The sequence below is a fragment of the Haemorhous mexicanus genome, chromosome 21 (assembly GCF_027477595.1).
Source record: "Haemorhous mexicanus isolate bHaeMex1 chromosome 21, bHaeMex1.pri, whole genome shotgun sequence".
Lineage (NCBI taxonomy): Eukaryota > Metazoa > Chordata > Aves > Passeriformes > Fringillidae > Haemorhous > Haemorhous mexicanus.
This window is the reverse complement of record NC_082361.1, coordinates 8,994,983-9,008,814: the sequence shown is the minus strand read 5'-3', so window position 1 is coordinate 9,008,814 and position 13,832 is coordinate 8,994,983. Positions and strand designations below refer to the sequence as shown.

Below are 13,832 nucleotides of genomic sequence, written 5' to 3'. Positions count from 1 at the left end.
CCTGCAGGAGGAGGAGACATTGGGCACCGAAACAGCAACGGAAGCGGAGCCTCCTTTCTCCTGCCCCACCTCTTGAGTTTGGTTTTGTTTCCCGGAGAAATCTGATTAACCAGATCTCTGTTTTCTTGTCTGCTTTCCCTTCTCTCTCTCCTCCTTTTTATTTGCTCCATTGTGTTGCCTTTTCCCCCACCCCTCTCCCGTTTTCCCTGCCTCAATCCGATGGGATTTCTGTGTCCTGGTGCTTTTGCCTCCATCCCTGTGGTGCCAGCGGGCGCATCAGTTACACAGACATGTATGAGATGCTGAGACACATGTCCCCACCTCTAGGCCTTGGGAAGAAATGCCCAGCTCGTGTTGCCTATAAGGTAGAAAACCTCCCCAGGAACTCCTGCCCAACCACCAGCTTTCTGTGCTGTGGCTGAAGTGGGGTTTCTGTGGCATTGGTGTTGTTCTTCTGGACTTTTCTGGTGCTTTCTCTGCTTTCCAAGCAAGATTTTGGATCTTCTGATTTTTTTCTTCTTAATTTTTATATATTTATATACATATAATTTTTTTGGGTAACTTTTTTTCTGGTCTTTGAAACTCTGGCACATCAGTTTGTCTTTCTAAGTATGTCTCTGCTCTCTATCAGTGTTTCTCTCTCTTTTCTCTCATTCTCCTCCCATTTAGGTTAATTTGAGGAGGGACCATGCTAATGAGCAAATTACCCCCCATTAGGTCCCCATTTTTCTTCCCGGGGCTCTTTGTCTCACTAACCCTTCAGAAGAATGTTGTTTTTTCTTCCTCTTAATTAGATTGGAGTAATTAGAGTAGGCAGTACTGTAGGAGTGAGCAAGCAATTAAACAGAGACAACACCAGAAGGGCTCCTTAAACACCCTCGTGGAAGAAATGACTTGAACAGAAAACATTTAGGACAAGGAGGTGGAGAAATCACTCCAGCTTATTGCTGATTTGGCAAAACTTTTTAACTGAGCCACCAGAATGAATTCTATCCCAAAGGCTGCTGCCTGGCTGGAAATTCAGATGGAAATGGAACAGTAAAGGTCAGGCTGCCCTCCCAAAAACTCTCAGGGTGCTTGGAGACTTCCATTTCCAGGTTGATTCCTTGGAAGTTTCACCATTGAACCTCACCATTTAGAGGGAGAGGTTGCTCAGAACCATTTATCACTGGTGTGGTTGAGGATCCATCCAACCCAGCAGATGTTTTGGCTGCTGGTGTCACTCCAGCCACCCCCACACCCCAAAACTCAACCCAGAGGATCCAAACCACAACAGCCCCTCCTGTACTGAGGGATTTTTCACTGAGACCAAATAAACCTAAGATTTTTGTGAAGAGGCTCAAGCCAGACCCAAACCTTGGGCTGATTTATTCAGGCAGGAAGAAATTCAGATAAATCTTCCTACAGGATCTTCCTCAGCGTGCCAGGATTTAAAATAAAAGGAAAATGAAACATAACCTTAAATCTCTCCAGTGAGGTGGCTTTGCTGTATTTGATTTGTTCCTGGCCACCATAACTGAGCTTGAAGAACCCAACTAGAGCAAAATTCCAGGTCTCAGCTATTTTAGACCCCAGTTATCCACAGAAATCCAAGGATTTGCCACCCCTGAGTTTCCATTGGTTTAGGAGAGCTGTGTCCTGCTGAAAGGAGGTGTTTGCAGGTGGGCAACCAGATCTGCTCTGGGGCTGTACCAGAAGGATAAAACTCTTTCTTTTTTCCCTAAATCTTTTAGAATTCAAAAAGGAAGAAAATAAAAGGGGATAAAGAGATCATACATTAAAATAGGCATTTTAAATAAGATTTTGGGTGGGTTTTCATAGCAGACTTTGTGCTCACAGGCACTTCTTCAGCCTGAGAATTTCCTGATATCTCCTTTAATTTGTCTGTCCCTACAGAACAAACCCACAGAACCAGGGTAGATAGGAATGGCTTCTTTTTATAACCCAGACTCCTGATTTTTTAAAGATGTTAATTTTTCCCCGTCTCAGAAGAATCCTCTGGATTGTGTCTGTGTGTCACAAGCACAGGCAGAGATGGGTTCAAACAGCTCCAGTCTGGGTGAACATTGGATTTCTCTGAGTTTGGAGATGATCACATTCATTTCCCCCTTATCAAAGAGCCCTGAAGTACAAAATACAGATTTAAGACAAGATCAGGATACCTCCCATGGATTAAAGCTGCACTTTGGGCTGATCTCTCACCCAGTTATTGCTGATAAAATTAACCCCTCATGGGTTAGCACTGGTTTTTGCTCCTTCCCTCCTCCACTTCTCTGTGCAGCACATCCATGGGTTGGTGCTGGCCACCTTCCCCCATGACTGTGGTGGGATGTGGCACCCCCTGCCCTGCTCCTGCCAGGTGTCCCCCATGGTGTCACTCATGTGACAACCACTCCCAAGTGGATGAGAGACTCAGGAGGGCACTGAAATCCCCCTGGGCACTGACCCCTCCCTGAGCCTGCAGAGGGACATCGACCCCCTGCTCCTGCAGGTGTAGCTCAGTCAGTGCCAACAGCAGCCAGGGCTTTGTCTCTGCCCTATTTTCTCCCTCTCCCTCTGGTTTTTAAAACCCTGACTGTTCTGTCCAGCAAAAGCTCTTTTGCCCCACACATCCCCCTTTTTCTTTCCATGTCTACTTTTCCCCAGTCCTTGTCAGAGGTTTTGTGTGTTTTCCCAACGTCTTTGTTGCCTTCTCAGCACGTCCACACTGGTTTTTGTTTGGATTTTCCCCCCTTTGCAGCCTCCTTGGCTGCTGTCCTTCCTTTCTGCTGTTTTCTGGTTCCCCTTTCTCAACTGTTCTCCTTGGTCAGCCTGACCAGCCTCTGCAGTTCCGTGTGGCTTTGCTGCTTGCCCGAGGTGCACGGGATCCTCAGGCACCAGGGAGCTCTATCCTGCACTGGGCTGGGGGAGGAGGCTGGAAATCCCAAATTCCTGTGCTCACTTCTGGGCCACCCACAGTGAGAAGGGCATTGAGGGGCTGGAGTGTGTCCAGGGAAGGGGCTGGAGCCCCAGGAGAGGCTGAAGGAGCTGGGAAGGGGCTCAGCCTGGAGCAAAGGAGGCTCAGGGGGGACCTTGTGGCTCTGCACAGCTCCTGACAGGAGGGGACAGCCAGGGGGGTCGGGCTGTGCTCCAGGGAACAGGGACAGGAGGAGAGGGAATGGCTCAGGCTGGACCAGGGCAGGCTCAGGGTGGGCACAGCAGGAAGAATTTCTTCACAAAGAGTTTTTACAAAGAGTTTTTACATCCTGGAAGAGGCTTCCCAGGGCAGTGGTGGAATTACCACTGCTGGAGGAATTTAAAACCATACAGATGTGGATGTGGCACTTGGGGACATGGGTCAGTGGTGGCTGGATCAGTGTTTGGACTCAATGATCTTGGAGGTCTTCTTCATCCTAAATGATTCTGTGATGCCATCAATTTTAGTCTTTTCTATCCAATCACGTGAAAAGGAGGAAGAAAACCTCTTTGCCCTCACTCTGCTGTCTTAGGATTTGCTCACTGTCCCTGCCCATGGCAGAGGGTGGAACTGGACAAGCTTTGAGGTCCCTTCCAACCCAAACCATCCCAGCTGTGATTCTGTAATTGCTGGGATGATCTGAGAGGGATGAAAGCTGTGAAGAACCTCTCCAAAGCCAGCAGAATTAAACCAGAGTAAAATCATTCCAACTAGGTCGGGGTGAATTATTCATAACAAATAATTTATTCACCAAACTCGACCTCATTTCCCACAGCAGCGCTCCACTGTCCCGAATTTATTCCTGTCTGGGGATCATTCCCAGAGCAGTTCCTGTCCCAGAGGCTGATGGGGTGCTCTTAATAATTCAGATCTGTCGGGGTGCCAGTAGTTTTCCAGGCACTATGTGCTCCTCTTCCTGCTGCCTCTGGGTAAATGTGCCAGGGAAGAGGGTTTAGGGTGCAGTAACTTTTTCTGGGTCAGGCTGGAATCCAGCAAGACACATTTGATCCGGGGATGAATTTTCCCTCTATTCCTCCAGCCCTTTCCCTGCCTTTTGGACCATTGTCCGAGCAGTTCTTGAGCAAAGCTGAAAGGGAATTTATTCCTGTCACAGAGATTTGGTTCCTCATTAGCGCTGCCTTTGTTAATTGCCAAGTAAACCGGGCCGGGACCGCCTCCTGACCGCGCCCGGACCCCGCGCACCGAGCGCTGCCTCCCACCCCGCTCTAATCAGCCCCTCGTTATCAGCACAGCGTTAATTACGAGACTCCGAGACATCGGCGTGGCTGCTGCCTCTGGGGCCGTCTCCTGCAGAAGCATGAACGAGCTCCAAATCCGCCTAATTACCCGCGGGGCTGCGGGAGGGATGCCCGGAGCGGAGCGGGGACTCCACCTGCTGCCGGCTGCGCCTCCTCCCCCGCAGGGGCTGCGAATTCCTTTCCTGGCAGGTCAGGGCTCCTGGGAAGCATTTTCGCCTTTTTTTTCCCCGGTTCCCATCATTAATTCACCCGAGCGCCCCTGGATCATCCCAAGAATGATGGAATCCCGGGATGGTTTGGGTTGGAAGGGACCTCAAAGCTCATCCAGTTCCACCCTCTGCCATGGGCAGGGACAGTGAGCAAATCCTAAGACAGCAGAGTGAGGGCAAAGAGGTTTTCTTGCCCCTTTTCACGTGATTGGATAGAAAAGACTAAAATTGATGGCCTCACAGAATCATTTAGGATGGAGAAGACCTCCAAGATCATTGAGTCCAAACACTGATCCAGCTCCTGGGTTGAGGCTGGTGATTCCCAAGTGATGCATGCTCTTCATCACTGCAGGGAAGGAGCAGCAGGCTCCTAAAATTTCCTTCTGGGCTCCAGAAAGATGAGAAATTATCAAAATTGGAGTTGGGGTTTTTTTCTGTTTGTTTTGGTTCAGTTATTTTTGTTGTTGTCTGGATTTTTTTGGTTTGTTGTTTTTTTCTTTTTTCCCCTCCTTTTTCCTTTTCCCCCACCTTTTTCCTTTTTTTTTTCCCTCCTTTTCCTTTTTTTTTCCTTCATTCCCTTTCCCTTTCAAATTTTTCCATCCTGTTTCAAACCATGAGCTACAGCTCTGACACAGCCTTGAAGCACAACTTCAAGCAGAAGAAACAGAAAAAAAATGGGGGGAAAGTTTTTTTTTTTAATTGAGTACACTCTAAACAACTTTTTAATTTTTTTTTTTTTACCTATGTTCTTGTCCCTAAGTCTTTGAGAAAACTTGAGGTTTTTCTCTTCTACCCTGGTGCAGGATGAAAATCAAAAGTTCTTGACTGAATTTTTCAAGGAGAAATTTTGGGTCAAGCAGAATATTTTGAGTTTGAAAAATGTTACCAATTTCAATTGGATTGCTTTTAAATGGATCCTCTAGAAATGGAGAGGAATTAAATACAGATAAAATTAGAAAGTAGCCTGGAAAGGCTTGAAATTTCAACCTCTGCACAAGGAGATATTTTTATGTATAGGGTTATTTTGTAATATTGAAGGGAAAAAAGTTAATTTAAGTTTTGTTTTCAGTTTCAGCCTTTTGGCTGCATTTCTGGCATTGGGAAAACACACCAGACAATGTTCAAGGATCAAATCCCTCCTGGCTGTGCCAGTGTCTGGCTGATTCCTGGCTCCTCTGGGTGCCCCCAGGGATTTGGGACATTGATTTGGGGTGTGGGGTGAGCAATGTCTCACCCAGCCCTCCCTCACCACCCCAGCTGTGCTGGCAAAGCTGTTTTGGATCCAAGATGAATCAATTCTTTTCTTCCAGCTGCCCCACCCTCAGCAGGAGCTCTCAGCCATGCCAGATATTCATTTAAAGAACAGATTTTCTCAAGCCAGGGGCTTCCAAGACAGGAATTTTCCCTGGTTTTGGGAGGATCTCGTGTGGCTTTAGCTGAGACCTGTTGGCTTTGGCTGCTGCAGGTTCTGAGGCATTTCTCTCTTATTTTATGGCTTTTTTTGGCCAAGAAATGGGCAGCTGGAAGGTGCAACCTGCAGCTCACCTTGGCAGGTCAAGAACTCCTCAAGTGCTGTCCAAAGGGAGGTGAATCCCAGACTGGCACCCCAAGGGAACCCAGGGACTCATCCCATCACAGCTTCCCTCTCCTGAGCACCTCAACCCCCCTTTCTGCTCCCTGCTGGGTTCTCCCATTGGGAATTCCAAAGGCCTGGAGGTGTCTGAGGTGCCTGTTTGACCAGTTTGGATACTGGGATTGAGAAAATGGCAGTGCAGAGGGAAATGCAGGGAGCAGGGCAAGGAGGTGGGGTAGGGAGAGCCTCTTCCAGGTGTCTGTTTGCAGCAAAATGTGGATTTTGCTCAGCCAGACTTCCAAAAGTGGGAATCCCCTTGGAAAATCTTCCCCTACATCCTCTGTCCCTGGCTCAGATCGAGGAGGAGAGCACTGCTGAGTACAGCTGTGGGTGGCCTGTGGTGTGCATCTGCATCCCTTGGAAGTCAGCTGGGAGACCTGAGATGTGCCAGTCCCCACCTGGTTTCTGGTGGTGGTTTCTGTGAGGATCGAGCTCTCCTGGGGGGAATTGCTCCTCATTTGCCTGTTCTTCACTTGCATGCATCTTCTTTCTCTCTGCATCCCTTCCCTCTCTCCCACTCCAGTGGGATTCTGGGACTCTGTGATTGCTAACTGTGGGCTCTCATTGATGTTTTCTGTAACTTTTTGTGTGCTGAGGGCAGAATTGGAATTAAATCCCCTTTCATTTGATATGAGTGAACAGAAAAAACCCCGTGGTGTTGCCAGCACTTGGTACTGTCACTGACTGAGTGGCTGAACTTTGATTTCCCTGTCTCTGGGGCTGGGCAGACACAGAATAACCTCTGGGCATGCTGTGAGGGAGAGCACAAGGGTTTGTGCCAGACTTCAGGTGACAGGGACATTGTTCCAGTGGTCTCTTGTCCCTGCAGGATGCAGTGAGAGCTGAAAATGTGTAAATAGGTGAACAAGGAGATTTCAGCTCCTCTGAGCAGATTTTACACTGGACCAGCACTTTGTGCCCTTTGTCTGCTCATGCCAACATCAAGTGTCCCCCTGGAGGGGAATTGTCTCCAGAAGTGCCAGGGTTGGGGTCTGCCCTCCCTGAGGGCATGGAAATGTCCAGGGCCAGGCTGGACAGAGCTTGGAACAACCTGGGCTAGGGAAAGGTCCCTGCCCATGGCAGGGGGTGGGATGAGATGATCTTTAAGGTCTTTTCCAACTCAAACCAGTCTGGGATTCTAAGAAAGCTCAGTCCATACATCTGGGAAGCTGGAAGTAGAAGTTGGAAGATTCTCTAAGCAGGAAGGTTATCCCAGAGATGGAAAACCTGACCAAGTCTTCATGCCCCAGCCAGGGCTTGGCTTGGGGAAAACACAGGAGCAGCTCCCACTGAGCCCTGAGGCTCCAGCAGGGCCCTGCTCTCACCTGCACCACGTTCCCTTCCCCAGCAGGAAAATTCCCATCAGCTGAGGAGTTTCTGCTGCCGATTTTCCCCAGGACAGCAAAGAGGCTGCAGCAAAATCTGCATCTCTGCAATCAGTGCCAGGCTTGTGCCCACTGCTGCAGCACCCAGAGCCACAGGGGGAGTGCAGCTGGCACCTCCACCAGCCTTTAGGGGCTGTTGTTAGACAGAGAGGAGGTTTCTGGGCAGACAGAGGGGTGTAAATACCAGCCCCAGCAGCTTTCAGGTGGGATGAAATTCTCTCCCCAGCAAAGGGCCCAGGCCAAGGTGCCACTTGTTTTTGAGGCTGTGCTCAGGCAGATCAACACCCAGGGACTTCCTTGGACTTTTTTATCTAATTACACAATACTACTTAAACCTATGAAGAAGAAGGTGAAGAAGAAGGACCAGCCTCTGCCCTAAAACCTCCATCTTGCTATATATATATATATATATATATATATATATATATATATATATATATATATATATATATATATATATATATGTGTATATATATATATATTACTATAGCCTAAAACTTTAATAAGTTTTTCACCGTATGATGTTACTCACTTCTGTTCAAACTCCACACCCACAATCCCTGTTCTACCATTCCATTTTGGAAGCTTCTCCACAGGCTCATGTCAATGCAGTGTTCTCCTGGGGGTCAGTGTCTGTCAGCACAGAAATCTGAAATTCTCAGCAACCAGGGTTCCAACATCTGGATGGTGCAGACACCACTAGAGACAGTCAGGAAATGGGATGACATCCTCCCACCTGGCTTCTTTTTGGGAGAGCTCTGTGGGATTGCAGTGCAGTGCTGGCAAATCACTCATTAAACCACTGAGGTTCTACCCCCAACCTGCTCCTGGACAGGAGCTGCCATCCATGTGCAGAAGAATTTCAGCTCAGCACACAAAAAGTTCCTTCCTGTTTGTATTTTGGGCATTTGGGGGTTCAGAGAGGGGCAGGTGAGGGTGGGGGGAGGACTCCTGGCCCTCCTCACAGCCAGCCCTGTCTGTCCCCAGCGCCTGGTGAGGATGAACATGCCCATCTCCCCTGAGGATTTAACTGTGCACTTCACCTCCACGCTGATGGCCCTGATCCGCACGGCCCTGGAGATCAAACTGGCCTCAGGTGAGAGGGAGGGGATGGCTGGGTCACCTGGAGATCAAACTGGCCTCAGGTGAGAGGGAGGGGATGGCTGGGTCACCTGGAGATCAAACTGGCCTCAGGTGAGAGGGAGGGGATGGCTGGGTCACCTGGAGATCAAACTGGCCTCAGGTGAGAGGGAGGGGATGGCTGGGTCACCTGGAGATCAAACTGGCCTCAGGTGAGAGGGATGGGTGGCTGAGGGGTGGCTGGGTCACCTGGAGGATGCAGCAAAGACACCAAGGGCAGCTGAGCTCCTTGGAATGTGCTGTGACCATGGCACACAGGGATTAGGGAAGCTGAAGTCTCCTCTAGGTGTGGATTTCATTATGCTGCAGGTTTTCTGTGCATGGAAAAACCCCAAAACAGCACCATAAGACCAGTGCCCTGCGTGGCCTCTTCCAGAGCTTTCCCCCAGCTGTGTCAGCCTCCAGCCTGTGCCTTGCAGGATGGGAGGGCATTTTCTCCAGAAAACCAGAAGCAAATTGGAGTTTTCTGAGAGCACATTGGCTCACAGCCCAGCTCCTGACCCCAAGATGGGCTTGGTTGGTCACACCAAGGTGCCAGGGTCACCAAGGGCACAGATTTATCCCTGGATGGGTCATTCACTGAAGAGTTTGACTTAATCCTTGTGGGTCCCATCCAGCTCAGAGTATTCAGTGAAATCTGTGGGCTCAGTGTCCTCCCAAAACCATGGAAATTCTGCCCCAGGTAGGAATCCTGTCTTCCCATGAAACACCTGAGGACAGGGGTGTAGCAAATCAAGGCAGCCCTGACATCTGGGGAGAAAACGAGGAGGACTCCGTTGATATCAGAAGGCTAATTAATTACTTTATTATACTATATTATTTTATATTACATTGCATCCAGACTGAAGCCACACAAGTACTCCACTGCACTCAACTGCCCAGAATCTTGTGACTGTCAGCTGACAGTCCCTGGAGATCAAACTGGGCACACACACACCTGGATTCAATTGGTCAGTGAATCAAAACACTCACACCAGAATCTAATCAAGTAAATTCCTTCAGGTAAATAATCTTCCTCAATGCATTCCACTTGTTCCAAAATGCAGGAGCAGTAAATGAGATGAGAATTGTTTTTTCTTTCTCTGAGGTTCAGAGGATGTGAGTCCCAGAAAATACTCTTGGGAAGTTGTACCTTGCTTTTCTCTGTGAAGAGAAATGTGGCCACAAAGGGGAGCTTGGGGAGAGGCCAGAGGGGTTCTGAGCATCCCTGTGCCGTTGTGGTGGCAGTGAAATGTGGGAATCTTTGCCCATCCCAGCTGAGAGCCCTCTGAGGGGAAGCCCAGGACATGTCCTCCTTGCTCTGAATCAGAAATGAGTTTCCCCACCAGTTCTGAACTATTCCAGCCCTTCCATGCTGGCAGTAAGGCAGGAAGTGCAAGTGCCCTGAAGCACATTCCACCTTGAGATAAAATGTAATTATTGCAGGGTTAATCAGGCGCTCACTCAGCTCCCAATTAAACTTTGCAGTGTAACAAAATGCAGCAGCCTTTTCTCTGGGTCGTTACCCATCTCATCAGCCTGCCTGGGGTCACAGTCGAGCCGTGCCTGGCCCAAGCACTCTTACACCTAATTTAAAAGTTAACAGGAGGGAACCACGCTGCTGGGAGCAGGGGGAAAGCAGGGTTAGGCTGCTGTGCTTTCCTAAGCAGTTTTAGGCCAGTGCAAACATCGGAGTTAATCTCCTCCCTCCTGTGCTGCTTAAACTTTGCTTGTGATGCTTTGGGGAGGCATTGCTGGAAGAGGACAAAATTTTGAGGTGCCTGGGGCTCACCAAAGGAGTGGGATCAAGACAAGGATCAGACACTCGTTTCTACAGATGCTTTTAGGATTTCCTGTGACTTTAAGAGCCAGCACCTTATTTCAGGAATAACGCCTAGATAAAGATGCTGAGAGTTTGTTTGATTTTCAGTTTCTGGTTACCTGTCAGCCTTTTTCAACTGGAAAAGCTGCCCCCACCCTTTTGAAAACTGGAAGGGAGCCAGAGAGGAGAACTCAGCTGATGCCCTAGATTATTTCTGTGGTTTAGCTCTGCTCTCTGGGGTGTGAGGTTCTGACCTGTTTTGTTGCTATGAGCTCCCTTTGAATAGGTTTCATGTGCTACATTTAATTGAGTCTTTAGTGGGTTTAACAGGCCCGTAATAAACCTCCCTAATGAGTTCCCACGTGGGAGTTCAAACCACGGTGCAACAGAGTACCCAGAGCCTCCTCCCTTTCTCTGCTCTTAGAAAAATAATCTCTGTCATTCAGATGAACCCTTAATTGCCTGCTGTGTGGGGAATTCAGCTGGGAGCTGGCCTGGGGCTCACCCAGCCTTTAATCACTTTCCACGTGTGCATTTAGGCCTGGCTTTGGCCCTTGGAGCAGAGCTGTGGGTTTGGCTCTGCTCTACCCTAGGGTTGAACTCTGAATTTGTGTCATTGGCAGGGGTTTGGGGAAGAGCTGGTGGCAGAGGGTTTGTGATCCATCAGGACACTGCTCAGTGAAGGGTGAACCTGGCCATGGCAGAGGGTTGGGTTAGAGGATCTTTAAAGTCTTTTCCAAACCAAATCAGTCTGGGTTATGGGACTTAGTCATTCATGTCTGGGTCCTTTCCATCCCACCTGGGAGGTGCTGCTGCACCATGGGCACTCCCCGAAGGAAGAGGCACCTGCAGTTACATGGAATAAGTCTAAGCTCAAATTTAAGTGCCAGGTCACTGCTCCGGGTCCCCAGGGTGAGGCAAGGCTGGTCCTGCTGGGTTCATGCTCTTCTGTCATGGAGAATTCACAGATTCCCTGGGCAGGGAAGGGCTGTGCTGGCTCACCCTTCCCAAGGAACCGGAAGAGGGGATGCAAACAGTGGCATGTGCTCCAGGGCAGGGCTTCACTCCTCTCCTCTCCCTCCCTGGCTGCAGGAGGTGTGAAGCAGCACCAGTGTGATGCTGAGTTGAGGAAGGAGATCTCGCTGGTCTGGCCCAACCTGTCCCAGAAGACTCTGGATTTGCTGGTGCCTCCTCACAAACGTAAGTGCTTCAAGCACTGGGTCCATCCCAGACACCCAGGAACCCCAGATTAGGTTTTTCCCTCCTTGCCTGCTCTATCCAACCCCAGATCAGGTTTCTCCCTCCTCATCTGCTCTATCCAACCCCAGATTAGATTTTTCCCTCCTCATCTGCTCTATCCAACCCCAGATTAGGTTCTTCCCTCCTTGCCTGCTCTGTCCCAAGCCCCATCTGGGTCACCTGGAGGATGCAGGAGAGACACCAAGGGCAGCTGAGCTCCTTGGCAGCCTTTGCTACCTTGGCTCTGTCACACAGGGACTGGGGAGCTGAGCTCACCTCCAGGCATGGGCTTCATTGTGCTGCAGATCTGTGCACAGAAAACCCAAATCCCAAACAGTGCCCAGAAGAGACCCATGCCCTGTGAGGCCTCTCCCAGAGCTCCTCCCCAGCTCTGGCAGCCTCCACCCTGTGCCTTGCGAGGTGTGAGAGCAATTTCTGCCATTTGAGCTCCAGCAAAACAGGGAGAAGAAAAGCTAAAGCTTGCTGAGGACTTAGGGACTCAGATGTGAGGTGTTTGGGGGTTAAAGGCATTTGTGTTATTTGGTGATGTCCTGGGCAAAAGTGCTGAGAAAATGGGGAGTTTGCTGTTCCCTTGATTAGCTGTGGATTCCTGATTAATGAGAAGCAGTGTAGAATAATAAAGGCATTGTTAATTAAGAAAAGTGAGGGAGCTGAGGAGGTGCAGATCAGTGGGTAGTGACTGCTGAAGTCTTTCCTTCCCCTCCTCTCTTGATTCCTGTATATCTGCTGCTCTGCTCCAGTTTTTTCCATGGTGAGTGCTCCAGTGCTGGGCAGAGAAGGGCTTCCCATGGCTCTGAGGGTGAAAAAACCATCTAGAAAAATGAAATATTCCTTAAAAGTATATCAGCCCATTATACCCCACTCACTGTAATTCAGAGAAGCAGGAGTAAGGGTGCTGAGTAAATTAAGGCTGGCTGGGCTCTGGGATGAATTTAGGAATTCTCTCAGCAGTGCTGACAATGCCACTGAGTTTTCCTGCCTGGTTTTTCCTACACAATCCCTGTGTTTGCCACAGAGAGCTCCAAACCAAGGCAAGGCAGCAACAGGCAAAGAGTTGAAGAATCCGTTGTAACCTTTTCTTTGGGTTTTTTTTCTTTCCCCTACTTATCTGTGTCTGTTTTACCTCATCATTCTCATAAAATTTTATTTTATTCATAAAATAATCAATTTATTATTAATAATTATTATTTCTTATTCATAAACCAAAATAAATTATTATTAATTATAATTTATTTTATTATTAAATTTTATTTTTCTCCAAATTCTCATGTTGCTTTCTCCCTCTCCCCACTTTTCACCATTTGCTGGGTATTTTTCTTATTCCTGTCTTCTCTTCATTCTGGGAATGGCTCTGCTGTGTTTTGCCCATGCTCTGGCAGCTGATGAAATGACTGTGGGGAAGGTCTACGCAGCCCTGATGATATTTGACTTCTACAAGCAGAATAAGAACAGCAGGGAGCAAGTCCAGCCCCCCGGGGGCCTGTGCCAGGTACAAAAGGGGTTTTTCCCTCCTCACTCGTGGGCAGCTTTAACAAGAATCACCAGCAGGATTCATCCAGGTCTGGCTGCTCTTCCAGGCAGGGCTTCAAAATGCTGGCTCAAAAATGGAAACCTCTCCTGAAAGTCTCTCTAAAAAAAAAAACCTAAAACCAAAATTGTTGCAGTTGCCTTTTCCAGTAAAGAAAGATCTGTTCAAAAAAATGACAACTGATCTTTGAAAGTCTAAATGCCGTGTTAAAAAGTGGCCCAGGGCACACCAAAAGATTTCCTTGGGAGACCAAAGAACTATTGGAAGCTGCTGGTAGTTTGGCTATAGAAGGCTTAAGTTATTTTTGAAAACAGGAATTATTCAGTCATTTTGGCTCTAATAGGTTTTACAAATTCTAGAAAATATTTTCACACAACCAGCATTGAAAGCCCAGTCACTTCCAGTAGGACAAACAGCTGTTGTTTTTAGGATGAGCATCCAGCTGATCTCCAGCCCAGGTTGGAGATCTGTCCCATATGTGGATGGCTCTACCAGATCCATCCAGAGCTACTGGAATTGCACTGCTCCTCTGGCCACATCCATGGGGGAACTCACTGCTGTGCTCTGGTGATGGGGAGAGCATCTCGGGGGAAAGGGGGATTGCAGCAGGACTGGGGAGAGCATTCAGAGGGAAAGGGATTGCAGCAGGACTGGGGAGAGC

The 13,832-nt window shown here is 48.7% G+C and overlaps 1 protein-coding gene across 1 annotated transcript in view; it reads left to right on the top strand.

Moving 5' to 3' along the window:
* Positions 1–13,832, top strand: part of CACNA1B (calcium voltage-gated channel subunit alpha1 B) — a 200,412-nt gene that overhangs the window by 173,761 nt on the left and 12,819 nt on the right. Inside the window, exons 36-39 of the mRNA XM_059865534.1 lie at positions 269–365; positions 8,430–8,538; positions 11,476–11,583; positions 13,023–13,132. Coding sequence (XP_059721517.1) covers positions 269–365; positions 8,430–8,538; positions 11,476–11,583; positions 13,023–13,132 — 424 coding nt within the window. The remainder of the gene's footprint in view (positions 1–268; positions 366–8,429; positions 8,539–11,475; positions 11,584–13,022; positions 13,133–13,832) is intronic.